General features: G+C 44.2%; 1 protein-coding gene across 1 annotated transcript; it reads left to right on the top strand.

Annotated features, from left to right (window-relative positions):
- The first annotated feature begins 595 nt into the window (after positions 1-595).
- On the top strand, positions 596-20,597 carry LOC138825578 (acyl-coenzyme A synthetase ACSM5, mitochondrial-like). The gene is made up of 14 exons (XM_070020227.1): positions 596-825; positions 2,915-3,134; positions 5,537-5,747; positions 6,082-6,289; positions 7,262-7,405; positions 8,487-8,640; positions 9,242-9,321; positions 11,562-11,685; positions 12,752-12,832; positions 12,924-13,025; positions 15,448-15,575; positions 15,670-15,769; positions 18,320-18,439; positions 18,858-20,597. The coding sequence occupies exons 2-14, from the start codon at positions 2,934-2,936 to the stop codon at positions 18,939-18,941; spliced, it is 1,737 nt and encodes a 578-aa protein (XP_069876328.1). The 5' UTR covers positions 596-825; positions 2,915-2,933; the 3' UTR covers positions 18,942-20,597.
- Positions 20,598-21,402: the final 805 nt, after the last annotated feature.

Genomic DNA, 21,402 nt, shown 5'->3' with positions numbered 1-21,402 from the left:
GGAAGGAGGGAGAAGGGAGAAGGGAGAAAGAAAGGAAAGAAGAAAGAAAAAGAGAGAAAAGAAAAATAAAAGAAAGAAGGAAGGAAGAAGAAAAAAGAAAGAAAGAAAGAGAAAGGAAGAGAGAGATGAAGGAAGGAAGGAAGGAAGGAAGGAGAAGGGAGAAAGAAAGGAAAGAAGAAAGAAAAAGAGAGAAAAGAAAATAAAGGAAAGAAGGAAGGAGGGTAGGAAGAAAGAAAGAAAGAAAGAAAGAAAGAAAGAGAAAGAGAGAGAGGAAGGAAGGAAGGAAGGAGAAGGGAGAAGGGAGAAAGAAAGGAAAGAAGAAAGAAAAAGAGAAAAGAAAAATAAAGGAAAGAAGGAAGGAAGAAGGAAGAAAGAAAGAAAGAAAGAGAAAGGAAGAGAGAGATGAAGGAAGGAAGGAAGGAAGGAAGGAAGGAAGGAAGGAAGGAAGGAAGGAAGGAAGGAAGGAAGGAAAGAAGAAAGAAAAAGAGAGAAAAGAAAAATAAAGGAAGGAAGGAAGGAAGGAAGGAAGGAAGGAAGACAAAGAAGAAGGAAAAAGGAAAGAAGAAAAAAAGAAGAGAGAAGAAAAGAAGGAGGAAGGATATCTTGGCAGGCAGGCACTCTTGCTTATGCAAGAGTTCCCTGACCAGTGGAAAGATTACGATGGTCTCTGGCAATGATCTGTTTTGGCAGTGATTGGGGCCAAAGTTCCCTCTGAGAGCTGGAATCAACAGCTTCCCCTCCTCAGTGTCCTGAGGAAACCCAGACAACTCTTGTGCTGAAGCAGAAGACAGATGCCTTTTTACATTTCCTGGCTTTAAGAACAAGGTAAGGGGAAGGGGGAGGGGGGGTAAAATCTTTCAGTGGCAGGTGCCGCTGATTAGGAGGGTATGAAATGGTCCTGGGAGACAAAGAGAAAAAATGCTGGGGAATCTAGTTAATGGATGTCAAGAGATCCAGGCGTGGGAGGGCAAGGAAAAGGCTCGAGCAGAGTTTGTGGGCGATGAGGAGGAGAGAGAGGAATTGGGGGAGGGAGATCACAGCCACAGCCAGGGCCTAGACATGCCTGGGAGATGAAACACAGAAGCGACTTCCCCCTGCCATAGGCCTTCCTGCGTCTATTAGCAAACTGGAGAAAATAGCATTGACGACATGGAGAAGTCATATAGCTTTAATGAAATCATGTTGCTACAGTGCTTTCCACATGTTGTTACCCAGTAACCCTTCAGAAAGACAGGAGTTATGATGTTTTGGGTTGTTTCTTGTGGCAAGACTTTATTATCACCATCGCATTTATTATTGTTGTTATTGTTACTGTTTGGCCAAGGGAGCTTTACTTAGCGGCAGCTCTTAGATCACTACTCTTGAACTTGATGGACATGTAGGATCATGTAAAGCGTCTCATGTTCTGCACAAATTCTGCTTCCCGTCCCTAGGTCACAACTCTGAGCAGCAAGATACCAAATCAGCAATAGGTCCAACTTGACACAGGATCCTAAAAGTCTCATCTTGTTTCAAGGACTTAGTGCAAAACAACAACAAAAAAAAAAAAAACAGTGCCCAGTTGTCTCTTCAATCATTTCTTTCCCTATGGAATCCATGTTGAAATGATAGTGCTATTTGCATACTGGTTAAATAAGATGTGTTGTTATCATTAAAGTCAGTCATTGCTTCTTGTTTGTTTTTTCTTTTCTGCATGAAGATGTGAGAAAATTCTAAGCTGCATATATAGCTCACATTTTGATTGCACAGGTCAGGGATACCCAAGGACTTCATCCCTGTTTCACCAGGACAGTTCAGAATTGATCAAAATCATTTAGCAGACAGAATTTTGAGTGTTGCGAACAGACACAAGTGATGTGTTGGAGGTGGCAGATATTTAATTACCCTGATCCTATCACGACACATCACTACAAGTGCCAAAATGGCATACCTCTCCACTCCCAGAAATATAGACAATTCCCATGGGTTAGTTAAAGATTCAAATAAGTATTTTACTTTACTTTTCTTGAAATGATTAACATGCCTTCTACTCACATAAGATCATAAAATCAAATTGAAATGACAAGATTCTCAGAAAAAAATAATCCAGTCTACTGAAAATGCTTACATAACTAAGTCTACTGTCAACTGACATGGATTTTCTTCACTGAGATTTATTGTATGCCTGTGACAATGGCATGAGACAGGCCTGCCCCCTGCAGCAGGTGCACTCAATCCCACATCATTGCCTTGTTCCCCTTCAAATTCAACCCCCTTTCCTTTAAAAAAAAAGTTATAGCGTAACTTATGGGTTTCACCATGATATTTATACATATGCATATAATATACTTTGGCTACATTCACTCTTTCTATATTACTCTTTCTTTAACCTGACTTTTCTCCTCCTACTTTTTAATCATTTTAGCAGGTTTCATTATGGTAGGTAGATGACAGATAGATAGATAGATAGATAGATAGATAGATAGATAGATAGATAGATATTTGTACCATATTCATTTCTCATTATTCTCTCCTTTCCTCCCTTCCAGTTTCTCCCACAACCCCTGCCTTATAGCAATCATATTCAATTCTTTTTCTTTTCTTTTCTTTGTTTTTGTTTTGTTTTGACTGAGAACAGGACTCAAACTCATAACTGACACTTTTATTCACTGGCTGGCATTCTACCATCTATGTCCTGCTTCCGACCCCTGAAATGTATTTTTTAATTCTTTAAAATGTAACAAGAAAATTAGTGATGCTGGAGGGATTATATTTCAAGGATGGGTACCTTGGCAGGGAGAGTTGGGAGAGCTGGACCTCAGGTGCCACCAGGCAGAGCTGAGTCCATAGGGACTCCAGCCACCTTGGGGGTTCTTCCCAATCCCCCAAAACCCAGCCTTCAGGACAGCGGCCTCTCTTCTCTGTTTGGTGACAGGGAACAGGCAGTGAACACCATGAAGCTGTGGTTGAAAGGCCTGGCCCTGCGGGCACTGAGGAGTGCCTGGGGTGTCTGTGGGGTTCATGGGCAGCCCCCACCTCCACTTGCCCCTGAGATTACGGCCACCTGGGAGGCCATCAACCTTGGGAGGCAGCCTGTGCCTGAGTACTTCAACTTCGCACATGATGTGCTGGATGTGTGGAGTCAGCTGGAAAAGGTAAAGTTGAACCAGCCTACTTGGGCGTCACAGAGAGACTGGAGACTATAGACAACTTATTTGGCTGGGTGCTGGTGGCTCACACCTGTAAATCCTGGCCACTCAGAAGGCTTGAGATCTGAGGATCACAGTTTGAAGCCAGCCTGGGCAGTAAAGTTCGTGAGACTCTTATTTCCAATTAACCACCAATAAATTGAAAGTGGAGCTGTGGTTTGTGTAGTAGAGTGCTAGCTTGAGAGAGAGAAAAAAAACTCAGGGACTGCACACGTAGGCCCTGAGTTGAAGCCCTATGACTGATATCAGAAAAAAAAAGACAACATTTGAGCATTTTTACCGGGGAACTTTGCATGTTAGCATTAAAGACTGGTGGAGGCGTGGCTAGGATCTAGTGCTAGGTGGCATGCATATCTTGCGGGATTGTGAGGTGTCTCTTATCCTAAGCCCCAACCTCACCACAAAATATGAAGCCCTCTCTTCATTCCCTCTCAACCCATCCCCTTAAATGCAGGGGAAAAAAATTGTTTTTTGCTGCTATCCTGTCTGCACTACTTTAGTGGTGCTCATGTATTTTACTTCTAAACAAGGAGGGAGCAGAGCCCCGAGCAAAGCTTCACAGGTCACAGTGGATAAACAGGTTGGCACTGAACAAACTAAGTCTGATTTTTCTATGTCTCTGTGTGGTTTTTTTCCCTCCTTTAACTATGCCTTCTGTGTGTGTGCGTGCATACACATGTGTGTTGTATCCATGTGACATGATAGTCCTCTTTTGTTAATAATAAGGGAATGCGAAGTCCTATTTCAAATGCACTTAATTATGTCAACCTGATGATAAAGTTGTTTAAAAAGTTGTCTACTATTGCCAGTAGCTACAGTAATAACCTACAAAGCCAATGAAGTTTATGTGAGGAGGAAGAAGTCTTAAAGCAGCCTTGACAATGTACATTGGTCCCAAGTGTCCTAGATCTCAGATGCTGGGTGATCCAACATCTGTCTGCCATGTGGAACTGTGAGAGATGGGTGGAAGTGTGTAGATGTAGAGTCAGGATGCTTCATTCTTCAACTATTCACAAAACCTAAGTTCTTTTTGCCATACAAGGGGACCTTTTATTTTCTTTTTTCTTTTTCTTTTTCTTTTTTTTTTCTTTTGTTTTGCAGCAGTAAGAATGGAAGCCAAGGACTCATATGTACTAGACCAGCTCCAAAAGAAAAGTTAGTGCCAGCAAGATGTTCCACTGAGCTGAGCCTTGGAGTCTCCCTGTGTAGACTAAGCCTCCCAAGTGATGGAATTACAGGCATGAACCACCACAGTAGGCCTAAGGAACATTTTTCAGAAAGCTTCTCCTCATCAGCAAAAAATGATGGGTTAAAGATTATCACCCTTTTTTTCTGCTTCGTAAAAGCAACAATGACAGCAACAACCCCGTAAAAGTTATGAGTAGTTTTGTTAATTTTGTTGTTGCTGCTGCTGCTGTTTTTAGAACTCTGGAAACTACTCAGAGGCTATAGTAACCTAGAAAGGGTTTAATTAGCATAACTGGTAGGATCTCAGTAAGTACAAAGAGGTTGGTGACATGTTAACATCTTTGGTTCCAGTGCCCAGTTCCCAGATACCCCACAGCCTTGGGAAACAGTACCCCCTCATTCCTTCCCACTGAAGCTGGTGGCCACAGAGGGAACACAATGGAGCCTTTGCAAAGCCTTATTTTCAAGCAGTTATGATTTGATTGTGACCCCATTTATAAGTTATATGGATGTGGCCTAACTCAGAACTTAATCAGTAAGTAACCGAATGGCCCCCCGTCATTTCTCTAAGAGCTGTGTATGCCAATACTAGGGCTTGAACTCAGGGCCTCAGTGCTGGCCCTTAGCTGTTTTGCTCAAGTTTGGAGCTCTACCACTTGAGCCACAGTCCCGCTTCCAGCTTTTTGGTGGTTAGTTGGGAGGTAAGAGTCTCACAGACTTGTCTGCCAGGGCTGGCTTTGAACTGTGATCCTCAGATCTCAGCCTCCTGAGTATCTAGGATGACAGGCGTGAGCTACCAGCAACCCAGCCAAAAACCATTTTATGTCATTGTTTTAACTTTGTGGCTACATGAGCTGCTGGATTAGACAAACAACATACAAACAGTGACATGTAAAATAGACTTACGTTTGTTTAAGGGACCTGAAGGAGGATATGCAGGAAACTAATGAAATTACTAGTCGCTTAGGCAAGTCAGGTGAAGAGTCAAGGCATGACTCAAATCTTCTTAATGAACAGCTTTCTTTATCAATCTCATTTTCAAACACTATGAATTTACACCAGCATATTAACTATTGTGAAAAACAGTATTTTAAAAATCAGCAAGCAAAAAATCCTCCACAAGTGGTTTCTATTTCTTTTCTGCCTCCCCATCTGTCTAGGCTGGGCACCGTCCCTCGAACCCAGCTTTCTGGTGGGTAGGTGGCACGGGAAAGGAGATCAAGTGGAGCTTTGAAGAGCTGGGCAAACAATCCAGGAAGGCAGCCAATGTCCTGGAGAGCGCGTGCGGCCTACAGTCTGGGGACAGAATGATGGTGGTACTGCCACGGCTTCCGGAGTGGTGGCTGGTCACCGTGGCTTGTATGCGGGCAGGTCAGTGAGTCGGGGCTGGAGTTCCTAGTTAGGGAGCTTTGCGATTTCCATGAGGTTCAGAGGACCAAACGAAGTGAATCCTGGATGCCATTTTCGCTTCATCCCTTGTGCCCAGAACTTACAAGGTCGGTTGTACCTCAGGGGCCCATCAGTGATGTAACAGACAGAACTAGACCCCAGGGCGTTAGGATGAAATGAAACAGAGCCTAATGTGTGTACATTCTTCCCATGTATGTTCTCAATTTCATGAGCAATGCGTCTTTCAGACCCAGCCGTCCAGCTCTCTCCAGCTCACGCTCAGATCCGATGTCTGCCCTCTCTGCATTCACCTCAGGCATCATCATGATCCCAGGTATCTCCCAGCTGACAGAGAAGGACCTCAAGTACCGACTGCAGGCATCCAGGGCCAAGTCCATCATCACCAGTGATGCCCTGGTTCCACAGGTTGATGCCATCTGCCATGACTGCCCCTCCCTCCAAACCAAGCTACTGGTGTCGGACAACAGTCATCCAGGCTGGATGAACTTCAGGGAACTCCTGCAGTGAGTTGAAGTTCTCCAGGACAATCATAACAAGAAGGAAGTCAGGGCCTTCTCCCCTTTAGGGAACAAGCTATGCAATGCATTTTGGGTTGCTCATGGGGGAAAATGGTAATAGGAGAGTAATACTCACTGTGGGAGCTAGGCTGGCCTGGGGTCCCCAAGACTCCTCCATGCTCACAGTCACTCATTCATTCAAGATGGGATGTGTCACTCTCTTCTGGGTGCCCCACTGGTCTCTATAATGATGGCATTTGTTATATGTTTTGTTTTGTTGTCAGTCCTGGGGCTTGAACTCTGGGCCTGGGCCCTGGCCTTGAGCTTCTTTTGTTCAAGGATAGTGCTCTACCATGTGAGCCACAACTCCACTTCTGCCTTTTTCTGAATAGTTCACCGGAGAGATGAATCTCACAGACTTTCCTGTCTAAGCTGGCTTAAAACCACAATCCTCAGATCTCAGCCACCTGAGTAGCTAAGAATTATAGGCATGAGTCACCGGCACCCAGCTTGTTATTATGGCTATTAACCAGGCTATGTGAGATAACCTATAGAAGGCATTTAATACATAGTAGGAACTCTTCCCAATGGCATCTTAGGCATGTGTTGAAATTCTAGGAACTTTGTTGCTAAAATACTACTGGTTGGCCAGGCGCCGGTGGTTCACGCCTGTCATCCTAGCTACTCAGGAGTCTGAGGTCTGAGGATTGCAGTTCAAAGCCAGCTCAAGCAGGAAAGGCTGTGAAACTCTTATCTCCAATGAACCACCAGCAAACCAGAAGTGGCCCTGTAGCTTAAGTGGTAGAGTGCTCTCCTTGAGCTGAAGAGCTGAGGGACAGTGCTGAGGCCCAGAGTTCAAGCCCCATGACCAACAAAAGAAAAAAAAAATACTACTGGTAGTATTCACTGGTTTTGCTACTAAGAGTTGTTACCAGCTTAGTTGTTGCTTTTGTTTTGTTTTGTTTCTGCATTTTCCAGAAAGGCATCTTCAGAGCACAACTGTGTAAGGACCAAGAGCCAAGATCCCCTGTCCATATACTTCACTAGTGGAACTACAGGGAACCCCAAGATGGTGGAGCATTCCCACAGCAGCTATGGGCTGGGTTTTGTGGCCAGTGGAAGGTACTGGGGACACTTGTCTAGGAGAGAGACAAACCTGGAGTAGAGCAGTAAAGAAGGAATAAACTACCCGGGCACTAGTGGCTCACATGCCTATAATCCTAGCTATTCAGGAGGCTGAGATCTGAGGATCACAGTTCAAAGCTAGACAGGACAGGAAAGTCTATGAGACTGTTCTCTCCAATTGACCACTAGAAAACTGGAAATGGAGCTGTGTCTCAAAATGGTAGAGCACTAGCCTTGACTGAAAAAAATCAGGGACAGCACAGCACCCAGGCCCCAAGTTCAAGCCCCATGTCTGAGAAGGAATGAACTTATGGGATAGATAGATAGATAGATGATAGATAGATAGATATTCTAGAATCATGCTGAGTGACAAAAACCAATCTCACAAAGCTAAGCACTATGTGTAACCATTTATACATTGTTATTGTTACTATAAATTTTATTTACTTTTTATTACCTTTGAATAATTACACAAAATGGTTTCAAGTCTACATATCAATTAATGAGTGCAATGCATCCTGATCAAATGTCACCCCTCCCATCATCCTCCCTCTCCCCACCCCCATCTTTTCCAACCCTACCTACACTGTTTAGTTGCCTGCTTCCAGTTTCACACGTGGACCTTGATTACAGTGACCATTCACCCACCTTCCCTCTCTCCATTTCTCTGTTCCTCCTCTATGTAAACCATTCTTAAGTGCATCATCCAGTATCTTTTCATTACTATTGTCATTGTCCTACAACCAGCGCTGCCGTTATCTCTTGAACTTTAGGGGGAAAAAGAAATCTTCCCAAACAGAAATAGAACCCATGACACAATAACTCTCTGGCTCTCTCTCTATTTCCCTTGAGTGAAAAAGCTAAAGGCCCCAAGTTCAAGCCCCAGGGCCAACAACAACAAAAGCTTTAAACCTATAATCAATAAATGCCTTGGAGAGTAGTTGAGTTGATAGGTCTTGTGTCATTTAGACAGGTATTAAGGGAGTACTCCATGTGGTCAGAGTTGAAGGTAAGGGGCACCGACAATATGATCCTTCTTAAAGTTAGAGGTGTTCTTTTCTCTCATTTTTGGGGGCAGGCACTGGGTAGCCTTGACTGAATCATCGATCTTCTGGAACACAACTGACACTGGTTGGGTGAAGGCAGCCTGGACTTTCTTCTCTGCCTGGTCCAATGGATCTTGTGTTTTTGTTCATGAGCTTCCTCGAGTGGATACCAAACTTATCCTGAATGTAAGAGACTAAAACGCCTCTCCCAGGTTGGGTGTGAATGAGATGAATGGTGCAGAGGCTCCAAGGCTGCAGGAGAAAAGGCATGGATTGGTAATCCTTAGCTCCCTCCATACTTATACCAACCCAAAAGGCACCAGAGCTTCCCATAATCTAGTTCCTGCCTCAAATCTGAGGTGCAGCTTTCACAGTCAATTGTTCATCAACTTTTGGCCAGAGTTCCAGTCCTTCATGGGTACACTCATCAAGAGGACGGCTTGAGTGTCCTCACAATATGGCCACTTGCCTCCTCCCAGAGTGAGTAGAGCAAGAGAGGGAGAAAAGTCAAGAGTCATCATCTCCATCTAACCTAATCTCACAAATGAGAGCATCACCTTCACCCCCACACTATGAAACAGGAACTAACCATGGTGCAGTGAGGCAGTGGACCCCCATAAGGGCACTAATGTACCAGGAGATGGAGATCACTGGACCCCATCTTGGAGGCTGAATACCATCCATGCATTGTCTTCCACTTCCCTCCTTTGAAAATGGACTCAGTTCACATTATTTCCATGAAATCCCATCCCAAAGACTCTAACTAAATTTCTTTTGTTGTCTGTAGACTCTCTCCAGGTTCCCAATAACCTCACTCTGCTGTGTCCCTACCCTCTTCCGGCTGCTGGTGCAGGAGGACCTGACCAGGTACCACTCATCCATTTTGTGCTTTGAGGGCCCATGTGTGTGAATGTGTGCTCTGGGATCCCACATGCAGACCCACTCTCTAACTACAACTTGATCTCTCTGCCTCTCTGCTTTTGTCTGTGTGTGCGGGCTCGCATGAGCATGCATACATACATGCACATGGGTGTACACACACCAGTCCTGGGGCTTGAACTCAGGGCCTAAGCTCTGTCCCTGAGCTTCTTTTGCTCAAGGCTAGTGCTCTACCACTTAAGCTGTATCTCCACTACTGGCTTCTTTTGGTGATTAATTGGCATAAGAATCTCACGGACTTTCCTGCCTGAGTTGGTGTTAAACCATGATCTTCAGATCTCAGCCTCTTGAGTAGCTAGGATTACAGGCATGAGCCATTGGCACCTGGTTTGTCTCTGTATTCTTATGCGTTTCTTTCTCTGCCCAGCTCTCTCCGTCTTTATGTCTGTCTGTCTGGTGTCTCCTACACATGCACAAAAAACGTACATATACTTGTACCATCAAAGATGGTTTTCAGGCCCCTAAGAATTCACACTTCACTTTCATTGCATAGATTTGACTTAAGGCCATCTGCAGTGTCAACACTGAAGTGGGCTTTCTCCCTGCCACACACCCCTGGGCTAGCCCCACAAAAATGTGACGATTGCATCTATGAAATTGTGAAATGAGAAACCATGGGATTGCAGCTAGCCAGTTACAAAAGGGAATTCATCACCCGTAGGACTAACAAGCCTGCCACAACAGATGTGCCATCTCCTACCTCAGACTAACCTGAGCCAGCCAATCTCTGTGTGCTTGCCTTTGGGGATGAATGAGAAGGTGATGTCACATTGGATGACTTATCTCTATGAGCCAAAGTCTTCTGCTAGCTGCGCAGGTCCTGGAATGATTGTCAACATGGCTCAGGAGTCTATGGACCCTAAACTAGGCCCTTTTCTGTCCTTTCCCAAAGCATAGGGAAGTTGTCCTCATACGCCTCATCTTTTCTAAGCTGTCTTTGACCATGGAGTGCCTTTTTTAAAAGAGGGACTTCTTACATGACTCAAGGGATTAAATTACTCTGTAGGAAGAAATTCCATTCATCCCCCTTCCTGTAACCATCTCTGAATAATTCGTTCAATGGTACTTGTCCATACAGTAACTCAGTCCAACCAATTTGATCCCAAGGTACAGAAAAAAATGATTAAAAGTAAATTTGCACTCACTGATTTTTTTTTCTTTTACACCTTGAATAATTTGTCACCCCCAAAGTTCAACAAAATAATTTGAATAGCTTGTAGAGACAACACAGTTTTGCTTATTTAATATCTTTAGGAATTTTGTTGGACAATTTGTTAGAACTGGAAATTCTTTTATATGATTTTTTTATTGTAAAAATACTGTACAGAGGAGTTACAGCTACATGAGTAAGGTAGTGAGTGCATTTCCTATGGAGCATTGTTACCTCCTCCTTTGTTTTTCCCCTACCTTCTTCCCTTCCCACCTCCCTTACTCCTCCCTTCCCCCCCCCCCCAAGTTGTAAAGTTTGCAACATAGTGTCTTGTATATGTCATTGTTACAATGGGTCAACCTGTATCCTTAGTTCAGCATTTTGTTATTTCCCTTCCCCTCCCCAAATTAGAAAAAATGTATATACAAGATACAGGGCACCAGAATCAAATACAGTGAAAACACGGGTTATACCTTTGGAAAAGAACATACAAGAGAAACAAAAAAAAAAAAAAAATCACATAGTGCATTTTAAATACATTAAAAACAATAGCAAGAAAGAAAAAAAAACTACTTGTGTCCCTATCTTGGGGCTCATTTCACTTAACATCATCTTATATGGAAATTCTTAGAGGGCTAATCAAATTGTCTCAAATTTTTTAATCATCTTCTTTTTCAATCCGATCACGATCTCCACAAATGTATAATCAATCAGTCAGTTTCCAGATAAATTATTTGGATCAACTGACCTGGAACTTACCAGGTCAGGCCAAAACCTACTACATGAGGTTCAATTTTATTTCAAATTCAGACAGGACTGGTTATTTTTAACAAACCCTCTGGTCTGCCCCTAAGGATCGTACCTGCGAAGTCAGAGGAGGAGGAGCCCAGGGCAGACTGGGAAGCAGGAAGTGCATTCTCTGCTGCTGTCTGGAGGGTCTGGACCCAGGCAGCAGCAGTGCAGAGTGAGTAGGGTTGGGGCCCTATCTCAGGTGCTCTTGTCTTCTCACCTGAGAAAGGTATGAGTTCCCCAGCCTGAGGCACTGTGTGACGGGAGGAGAGGCCCTCAACCCTGATGTGAGGGAACGGTGGAAGAGCCAGACCGGCCTGGAGCTGCATGAAGGCTATGGGCAGTCAGAAACTGTGAGTGCTGTGTCCAGGGACACTACACCTGAGCCCTCCGCCCTGCAGAGAGAGTCATTGACCACCCTACCCTATCCCCTGCTGGCGCCTCTGGCCTTTCAGACTTCCCAGTCCCTGACACCTGTGAAGGATCTCCCTGCCCCAAAGGGGAAATGCTGATCATGAAACTCCACCAGTCTTTCTTCCTTTTGACTTAAAAGTAGTTTAGCAGCCAGGCACCAGGCTCACACCTGTAATCCTGAGATCTGAGGATCATGGTTCAAGGCCAGCCTGGGTAGGAAAGTTCATGAGAGTCTTATCTCTAATTAACTACCAGAAAACCAGGAGGGATGCTGTGGCTCACATGGTAGAGTGCTAGCCTTGAGCACAGAACTCTGGGACAGTGCCCAGCCCTGAAGTTGAAGCCCTATGACCCCCCCACCACCACCACCACACACACACAAAGTAGTTCAGTAATTTCACAATCACATTATGACTAGCAAAGCAGCTCTCTTGGCTAAAGAGGCTGTTTTCCTCTACCAGAACAACACAGATCTATTCCTAGTAGAACCCCAAATCTTAAGCAGTGTCCCTTATAGCTATCTGAGTAGAGATGTGGGGATCAACTGCGTCTTTTGGCTTAGTGATATGTTCTGCTGACTATGTATGTCTCCATTAGTGTGCTCACAAATGTTTACTGACTGTAGGAAGCAGAGAAGAAGCAAGGTAAAGAAGGAGGAGGAAGGAAGGAAGGAAGGAAGGAAGGAAGGAAGGAAGGAAGGAAGGAAGGAAGGAAGGAAGAGAGAGGAAGGGAGGGAGGGAGGAAGAGAGGGAGGGAGGGAGGGAGGGAGGGAGGGAAGGAGAACAAGGGGAAGTAGAAAAAGAAGAGAATAAAAAAATAAAATAAAGAATAAAAAAGAAAAGAAAAAGAAGAGAATGATGAAGAAAGAAAAGAAGAAAGCCATTAGAAAGGAAGAAAGGGGAGTAAAGAGAAGAAAGCATCCAATAGCAAGTGAGGGAAAGGAGTGGACCAGGAAAGCAGCTACAAGGAAGAGGCTTCTCCTAATTGGTACTTGTTTTTCTCCAGGTTGTAATCTGTGCCAACCAAAAAGGCATGATGATCAAGACCGGATCCATGGGGAAAGCATTTCCACCTTATGATGTGCAGGTAGGAGGCGGTGGGTATCGTTGTCGGTACCACTGTGAGTGAGCACAGCATGGCTAGTGGCTCCAATGTCATCCTGTGATCTGTTCATCAGATTGTGGACGATCAGGGCAATGTCCTGCCTCCTGGAGAAGAGGGGAATGTTGCTGTGCGCATCAAACCCACCCGGCCATTCTGTTTCTTCAATCGCTATGTGGTAAGTGGCAGAGCGTGGCTGCTTTCACAGGCCTTCTTACATACCAAGTCTTGGCATGCAAAGTCTATGTGAGTAGCCTTTGCAGTGGCTGCATGAGGTTGGTTGGTGCTATTATTGGTAAGGTGCTATTATTGGTCAATGATTAGCAACCGTTACTAATGCTTTCATCCTACCTCTGTCTCATTAAACCAGAATTTAAGGTGATGCAGGTTTACTCCTCAAGTAAGAAACGCTGATTTGTAGAAATTCTGCATCATATGTGTTCTAAGCTATCGTCTGCCACACTATGGGAAATAGCAGATAAAAAACCAGCCCATTTGGATTTGGAATGGTGTATTTTAGCAGAGAACTAATCTTTTGTTTTATTTTATTTAAATTCACAAACACTGTAACAAAACCTATGAGAACCCCACCACCACCACCATCAACAACACAGAAATCACACTAAGCAAGAATACTGTTAAAATTTTTAGTTTATTTAGCCAGGTGCTGGTGGCTCGTGCTAGAATCCTAACTACTCAGAAGACTGAGATCTCAGAATTCCTGTTCAAAGCCAGCTAAAGCAGGAAAGCCCATGAGACTCTTATCTCCAATTAACCACCAAAAAGCTGCAAGTGGAACTGTGGCTCAAGTGGTAGAGTGCTAGCCTTGAACAAAAAAAGCTTAAAAGCAAGGCCCAGGCCCTGAGTTCAAGCCCCATGACCAGCACCAAACATAAATAAATAAATGTATTTCCTTCTAATAAGATAAGCAATAATTGACATAATTCTAGGTATATAGCATAACTCCTGGAACTTGCATCAGACCTCCTTGGGGGTCTGATTATTCCAACTAGCCGGTACTAAAGTAATTTGTGAAGTTATTTGCTGGACAAGAACACCAGTATCAAGAGAAAAATATCAGATCACTGTGTGAAGATTATGGGATGTAGGAAAGTTAATAGAGCCATCTGTGGAAGATGATTGGTCAGGAGATGTGATAAACTCGTGTTGTTCCCCACACCCCCCCTCCCCTGACAATAAGTAGGCATGTTTCACATTCACATCGGGGCATTTCCAAAACAGCTGAAACCTCACCTGCCAATTAAATTAATCTACCCATGCCAACTTTATAGCCAATGTAAGATTTCATGTCTTCTCTTAGAGAAGTGAACTATCAAACAAATGCATGGATGTGGACTGCAGCATTCTTTGTACACAGATCAGAAAGACAGACTTTTTGTGCTTGATAGAGCAGGTGCCTCCCCCAAGTTTCCCATTCTTTCCAGTTATCCATGTTCTTAGTCTTTTGTTTCTTGTTCATATACATTTTTGGAATCGATGTGGCCAGTTCCACAAGAACTTTTTGTTTTCACATTTCAATTGGAGCTCTACTGCATCTATAAATCAACTCAGACAGAATCAACCTTCTTAGTCATCCTCTTTTTCCATTTATTTTTATATTTGTTAATATTCTAAGAGTGGCATGTCTGTTTTCTGGGTACATAGCTTACAGATTTTGTGTTAGATATACTACCAGGCACTAAGAGCTTACCTTTTCTTTTTACTTTTGTTTGTTCCTCTGAATGTATTTTTTTAATGGAAAGACGATTTCCCCCACTAAATCACACCCCTGCTAAATGCATAGGTCAGCAATTTTTGACAAATGTATACACCACCATTAAAAGAGAGAACATTGCTATCACCCCCCCAAGAGATCTCTGTACCCCCTGGTAGCCAACTCTACTACCACAGACCCCCCCCCAAACAAATTGATCAAATTTTCCCACTATCTGTTGATTGCTTTCTTCCAAAAACAACTTCATGTAAATGGAACATAAATACCCACTTTCCCATGCATGGGCTTGGCAGTCATCTGGATAGGGGCACCTTTAAATTTATTTATCTTTCATTGTTATTAGAAAGGTACAGAATAGTTACCGTTATGTAAAGTCAGGTAATCGATACATTTCTTTTTGGACAATGTCACCCCTTCTCTCGCTCTTTTCCCATCTTTAAATTGTTTAGCCTCACAGTTTGACCTTTGGGTTGTGTTTTTGTTTTGTGTTTTGTTTTGTTTTCATTTTTCCTCTATTCCTCGCCTGACACCAATGGGCCTTTCAGTACCCCTCAATTTCTACCTTCTGAGGTCAGTGCCTTCTTTTTATCCAGAGCCAATGCCCCCCACATGACCCCACTTTCCCATTCAGCCTTCCTTCCTAGGAGCCCTTCTAAGGATGGGCGTGGGTGGCCACCCTGATTCATTCTGTCATTTCCTTTCTAATTAAGCACAAACGTACAAGACTGTGGCTGCCTGTTCAGCCGGGAAGACAGAGAAGACATCGTGTAGAGGCTTCTCCAGCCTCCTGTATGACACTCCCTAGACAGTGACCAGCCCACAGCTGTTCCCAGCTGTTCCTTCTCAGGCTTTCTGTGTCTTTCAGGACAATCCTGAGAAGACAGCTGCGTCAGAACAAGGAGACTTTTACATCACGGGGGACCGAGCCTTCATGGACAAGGATGGCTACTTTTGGTTCTTGGGGAGGAGTGACGATGTGATCAACTCCTCCAGGTCAAGACCTCGAGCTCTTCTTCCCTTTGAAGTTCTCAGGAGGACAGGAGAGGGGGAAGAAAGACACCTGAAAGAATCTGGTTTTCTTTTCCAGCTACCGGATCGGGCCCGTCGAGGTAGAGAGTGCCCTTGCCGAGCACCCAGCTGTCCTGGAGTGTGCTGTGGTCAGCAGCCCAGACCCCATCCGGGGAGAGGTAACCAGTCCAGCCCAGGGCTATGCCTATTAGCAACCACCAGATCCAATAGGAAGCTCCAGAATCCCCGTATGTCTCCCTCTTCTCCAGTGCTACCAAGTTGGACTGCCACAATGAACACACATTTCTTTTCGTTACACTCTATTCGCCTGCCTTGCAAGGTATGAATGTTCTCTAGAGGCACGTAATGGACAAATAACAAACTTTAAATGATCCTCAGGAAGCTGCCCAATGGGTAGGAGATCTCAGTGACAGACACAGATACAGATATAGACACAGAAGCAGATGCAGATACAGACAAAGATGCAGATATAAATGTACAGATACAGATGTAGATACAGACATGGATGCAGATAAAGATACAGATGCAGATGCAGATGCTCTGCCATACATTCTGTCCAGTCTAAGTCCTTGCTAACTTGCAGGGGAGATATAAGGAGCTCACTAGTCATGGTCACTCATGGTTCTAACTGAGGAGGGATAGTTAATCTAAGGGAATTGCCAACTATGTAAATCTACCCGCCCCCTTATGAAATGACCTGGAAATGCCTGGGAAAAAAGGGACCAAATGTAACACGTCGAGTTTTTATAGAAGATATTTCAGTGGAGGACACACAAGAGGAAGTTCTACTTCTAGAGAGACCTCTACATTTTTCTCTGGCTGTACATACAACATAATCCAAAAACATGAAGTTGTTATCTTGTGGAAGTTAGGGCCACATACATTTTGTATGCATAGATTCTCAGAATCTGGTCCCTGGGCTGTTCTTAGCTGTATCAGCCTACATTGTAGGTTGGTAGACTTGAAGTCAGAGCTGCTGAATCAGACCAGATTATGAGGGTACAGCAATGGGCACTAAACTCTTATCCAGCAGCCTCTTGCTGAGGAGGTTTTACTCTGGTAAAAATTGAGTGAACTATGATAGAACAAAGTGGTATGATGCTCATCTGTGTGTTAGAGAAATCACACCAGGGGAAGTGCAACTGAATTAACCAGAGTTGGAGCCATGACCACCTGCTCTCTGCTTAAAGCAGACAGCCTGTCACATAATGAGTACTCAATAAACATCTAGGGATTTTCACAGTCAAGAAATAGCTTCCTGAAAACTAGATTCGTGTGAACACAAACTCACAATGAGATAGTGACCCTCGTGTGAACACAAACTCACAATGAGATAGTGACCCTCTCACTTCTGAAAAGTATACAAGGACAGTGAACTACATCTGAACAAGATCTTGTGGGCAAGTTTTACTGTCAGTATGAACCAACAACCAAACAAGCCCCTTGTGTGTTGGTGCTACTGGGGGTTGAACTCAGATTACTAGATTACTAGACCCATAAGTGCTCTATCACTTGAACCATGTCCCCAATCCTTTCAACTTGAGTTGGCTTTTTCAGATAGGGTCTCCTACTCACTAGCCTCAAAACAAGATTCTCCTTCTTCCACCTCCTATGGAACTTGAATAACAAATCAACCCCTGGCTTGCCTTTGAAATACAAGTCTTGCTAACTTTGTCCAAATTGGCCTCAAACAGTGATCCTCCTTTTCCCACCTCAGAAGCTGGGATTGTAGGTTTGTACCTCCATGCTGACTTTTGATATCTATCAGAAGGTATCTTCTGTTGAAAATGAGTCTAGGACTCTTCTTCCAAGGCAGGGGCAGCCTGCAAAAGGAGCATAGGCAGAAAAAGGTGCAGAATGTCCCTAGGATGCCTAGGACAGAAGAAAGCCACTCGATGCTTGCTAACTGCAAACATTACTTTGAAAGACCCAGCTGCCCTCAGAAGTGGCGGTGTTGTCCTCAATCTTGTCTCTCTGAACCCACACCCAATCTGGAAAAAACAGAAGGAAATGGTCAGTGGAGTGTGTGAATCTCCTTTCTCCAATGTGCTTACTTGTTAAGACAAACAACTTTGACTTCCTCCCCCACCAAAAAAAAAGTGACAGAGCAGGTATAGGGAATAGAGTGGGAAATAGGTCAGGCTCTTAAATCATTCCATTAAAAAGCCAATGTTTTGCCAGGTACCAGTGGCTCACAGCCATAATCCTAGCTACTCAGAAGGCTAAGATATGAGGATCATAATTCAAATCAACCCCAAGCAGGAAAGTCTGCAAGATTCTTGTGTCCAATTAATTATCGAAAGAAGCCAAAAGTGGAGATGTGGCTTAAGTGGTAGAGTACTAGCCTTGAGCACAAAGGCTCGGGGTCAGCACTCAAGCCCAGAGCTCAAGCCCCACAACTGGCATGTACGCGTGTGCGTGTGTGCGCACGCACACACACACACACACACAAACACACACCTCATATACAGAGAGAAAGAGAGAGACAGAGAGAGGGAGAAAGAGAGAGAGGCTAATGTTTCCAGTTGTTGGTCCTGGACAGACAAGAGAAAAACTAATGTTGTCCACTTCATCGATTAGACCCAAGAACCTGGTAGATGTTCATGACAGACTGGTAAATGTGAACACTTACTCACTGAGCTAGCTAAAAGGAAAATCAATGCATGGCTACCAAAGGTTTGAGTCTTTCTGGGCTTTTCTCTCTGCAGGTGGTGAAGGCGTTTATAGTCCTTACTCCTGCCTATAGCTCACACGAACCAGAGGCGCTGACAAGGGAACTCCAGGAGCATGTGAAAAAGACAACTGCCCCATACAAATACCCCAGGAAGGTAAACATCTGGAATTCTGGGACATAGAACCTGAGGAAAACAGTTGGGTACATGCTACCTACGCCCTCCTAAAGGGCCAGGCTCTGTGCCAGATCCTGGGGAGATGGAGACCCACACCAACCCTACCCACTCCGTTGTTGCTTAAGTCTTCTGTTTCTTCACCAGGCTTTCCCCATAGCTCATTTTGTTCTGACTGTTAGAAGTGACAGAGAGTTGATGGGCAAAGGTAGTTGGACCACATGCTCCAGGCTCTGGCTGTCTTGATTTTTTTTTTTGTCTTCTCTTATGGAAAACCCTAGAATCATGGAAACTGTCCAATTAAGTGGGCCAAGGTAGTGAGTCTGTCAAGACCGAAGGGAGGAAAAAGTCTTTCTGGGAAATGATGGTTTCTAAGTGTTTTTGCTTTTGTGGTCATTAGGTGGAGTTTATTTCAGAACTGCCCAAGACAGTTTCTGGAAAGATCCAAAGGGGTAAACTGAGAAACCAAGAATGGGGGAGATGAAGAACAACCCTAGGAAGGCTCCATCGTGCCCTGAAGAGTCTAAGAGAAGGAGCCCACAGACATCGCTTCCAAATTCACATCTCCAGAGTCACAGGATGACCCTGGAAAGTTCTGGAAGAGCATGGTGGACTCAGGGCACACAGACAACTGCAGTCTAGAAAATGCTGTCTAGAGGTGTCCTCAGTGTCTTCCTTTGGGTTCTATTAAGAGCTTTCAGCTGTTTCTAAGAAAAACAAGGCGCCATAACCCTGGTGCCCCTTACTAGCACTGGACGATTCAAAGCTTGACTCCTGGGAATGAAATCATTGGGTTATGACATCCAGGCTGTAAAATTGGCAATATTCTTTAGCTTAGACATACCCTCTCTGAAAATCACCTCAAAAGAAATGATTCAAACTGTAAAAAATGGTGCACAAAAACATTCACTGTATTAGCCAGATGTTGGTAGCTCATGCCTATAATCCTAGCTACTCAGGAGGCTGAGATCTGAAGATCAAGGTTCAAAGCCAGCCCAGGCAGGAAAGTCCATGAGCCTCTAGTCTCCAATTAATCACAGAAACAGCCAGATGGTGCTGTGGTTCAAGTGGCAGAGTGCTAGCTTTGAGCAAAAGAGCTGAAGGGCAGCATCCAGGCCCAGAGTTCAAGCTCAGGACCAGAAAAAAAAATTCACTGCAGCATTGTTTAAATTTCTTTTTAAAAAAATCAATGTCAACACAATAAGAAAAAGACTAACCAAGTGAACTAACTCAATAGCATTCATATTATACAACTATAAAAATGTGTAAGGGAAGTTTATCATGTCTTAGAATTTTTAAAAAAACAAGCTATTTTTATGTTCAAAAACTAGTATGAAATGATTTGCACAGAACTGTGAAAAATAAAGGAAAAGATGTTATTGTTTAACTCATTTTTGCAACCTTTGCAACATTAACTCAGAACAAGAATTAGGGATTGACACAAGTTAACTGTTAGAAGCTGTCACAAAACGGCTTTAGTTTGGTTCTTACACTGAGGTCTTGGAATCCAACACTTCAACAAATGGCTGGACACTGGTAGCTCACGCCTGTAATCCTAGCTAATCCAGAGGCTGAGATTTCAGGATTGCAGGCCAAAGCCAGCCCAGGGAAGGAAAGCCTGGGAGATTCTTACCTATAATTGACCACCAAAAGGCTGGAAGTGGAGATGTGGTATAAGTAGCAACCTTGAAAAAAAACAAAACCAAAAAACTAAGATATAGCACTCAGGTCCTGAGTTCCCACACCAGTACTGGCACACACACACACACACACACACACACACACACACACACACACACACACAGAACTCCAACATAAACATTTGGTTTATGATGAGGGTGTGACACAATTACTACCATAATTAACCCAGTAGAGAGACTAAGGATATTATTCATCACAGAATACAAGAAAATGGAAATGAATGTGATAAATGTCACAAAGGAAAGATTGTGGGGGTCTGAGAGGATCTCGGGGTGTCAGGGAAGATGTCTCTATAAGAAGTCTCTGGTAAGCTTGGGTTGAAGGGAAGTGGGCTTAGCTGAAAGAGAGGGGTGTATTGTCTGGATTCTGGAGGTGACAGAACAGACCAGTCTCAGAACAGCTCACCCTCTGGTAGCACCAGCCAAGGCCACGCGCATGCTCAGCTCTGTATCTGGGCCCTCAACTTCACACATGGGTCCTCAAAGCTGGAATTCATGCTGCTAGGGACTCACCCAGAATCCAACCGGGGCAGCCCGCAGCATGGCTGCGCACTCTCCTCCTCCCAAATAACTCAGGATGGCCCCGCTGGTAAATGTTGTCCACCCATAAACCGAATGTTTAAACATTCCTTTAGGAAAATCACATCTACCAAAGCAATGTGGTGGTGGCTGTTTTTCTTTTTCTTTATACACTTTAGCTTTCTAGCCTTCATTTGGGCTGGGCAAATTCTCTTTTTCTATTTTTAAAGGTTAGACTTAGGTTTTGATGATTTGCCTCAAGAGCCAACAGCAGGGGGAGCCAGAGGGAATGGAGTGAGATGCAGGTGATCTCGAATGAATGGAGCTAGGATTCCTGAGTCATCCCCAAAAGAGGGAGAGGGGGAGGAGGAAGAGGAGGGGGAGGAAGAGGGGGAAGAGAAAGAGGGAAAAGGAGAGGGAAGGGAAGGGAAAGGAGGATGGGGAAGGAGGGAGGGAGAGGATGGATTAGAGAGTCAGAGATTCCCTCCTATTTTGCCTTGCTTCTTGGAAGCCAGCAGCTTGGAATAGAAGAGGGGGGTGGAGGTAGGGGGAAAGTGGGGGGGGGCAGGGGAGTGTTATGTTTCCTCATGGGGTCAGCCTGGGTTTATGGTGTCTCTGTATTCCCCCCTGATCCTTCTCCAAGAAGAAGGTGCTCCTATTTTGCTAATTGATGGTTGAAGACAGACATTTCCTGAATGGGTAAGGCTCCAAAGCTTGTCTTCTGGA

Source organism: Dipodomys merriami, unplaced genomic scaffold, assembly GCF_024711535.1.
Source record: "Dipodomys merriami isolate MVZ:Mamm:240054 unplaced genomic scaffold, mDipMer1.0.p SCAF_138, whole genome shotgun sequence".
Lineage (NCBI taxonomy): Eukaryota > Metazoa > Chordata > Mammalia > Rodentia > Heteromyidae > Dipodomys > Dipodomys merriami.
This window is presented reverse-complemented; position numbering and strand designations above follow the sequence as displayed.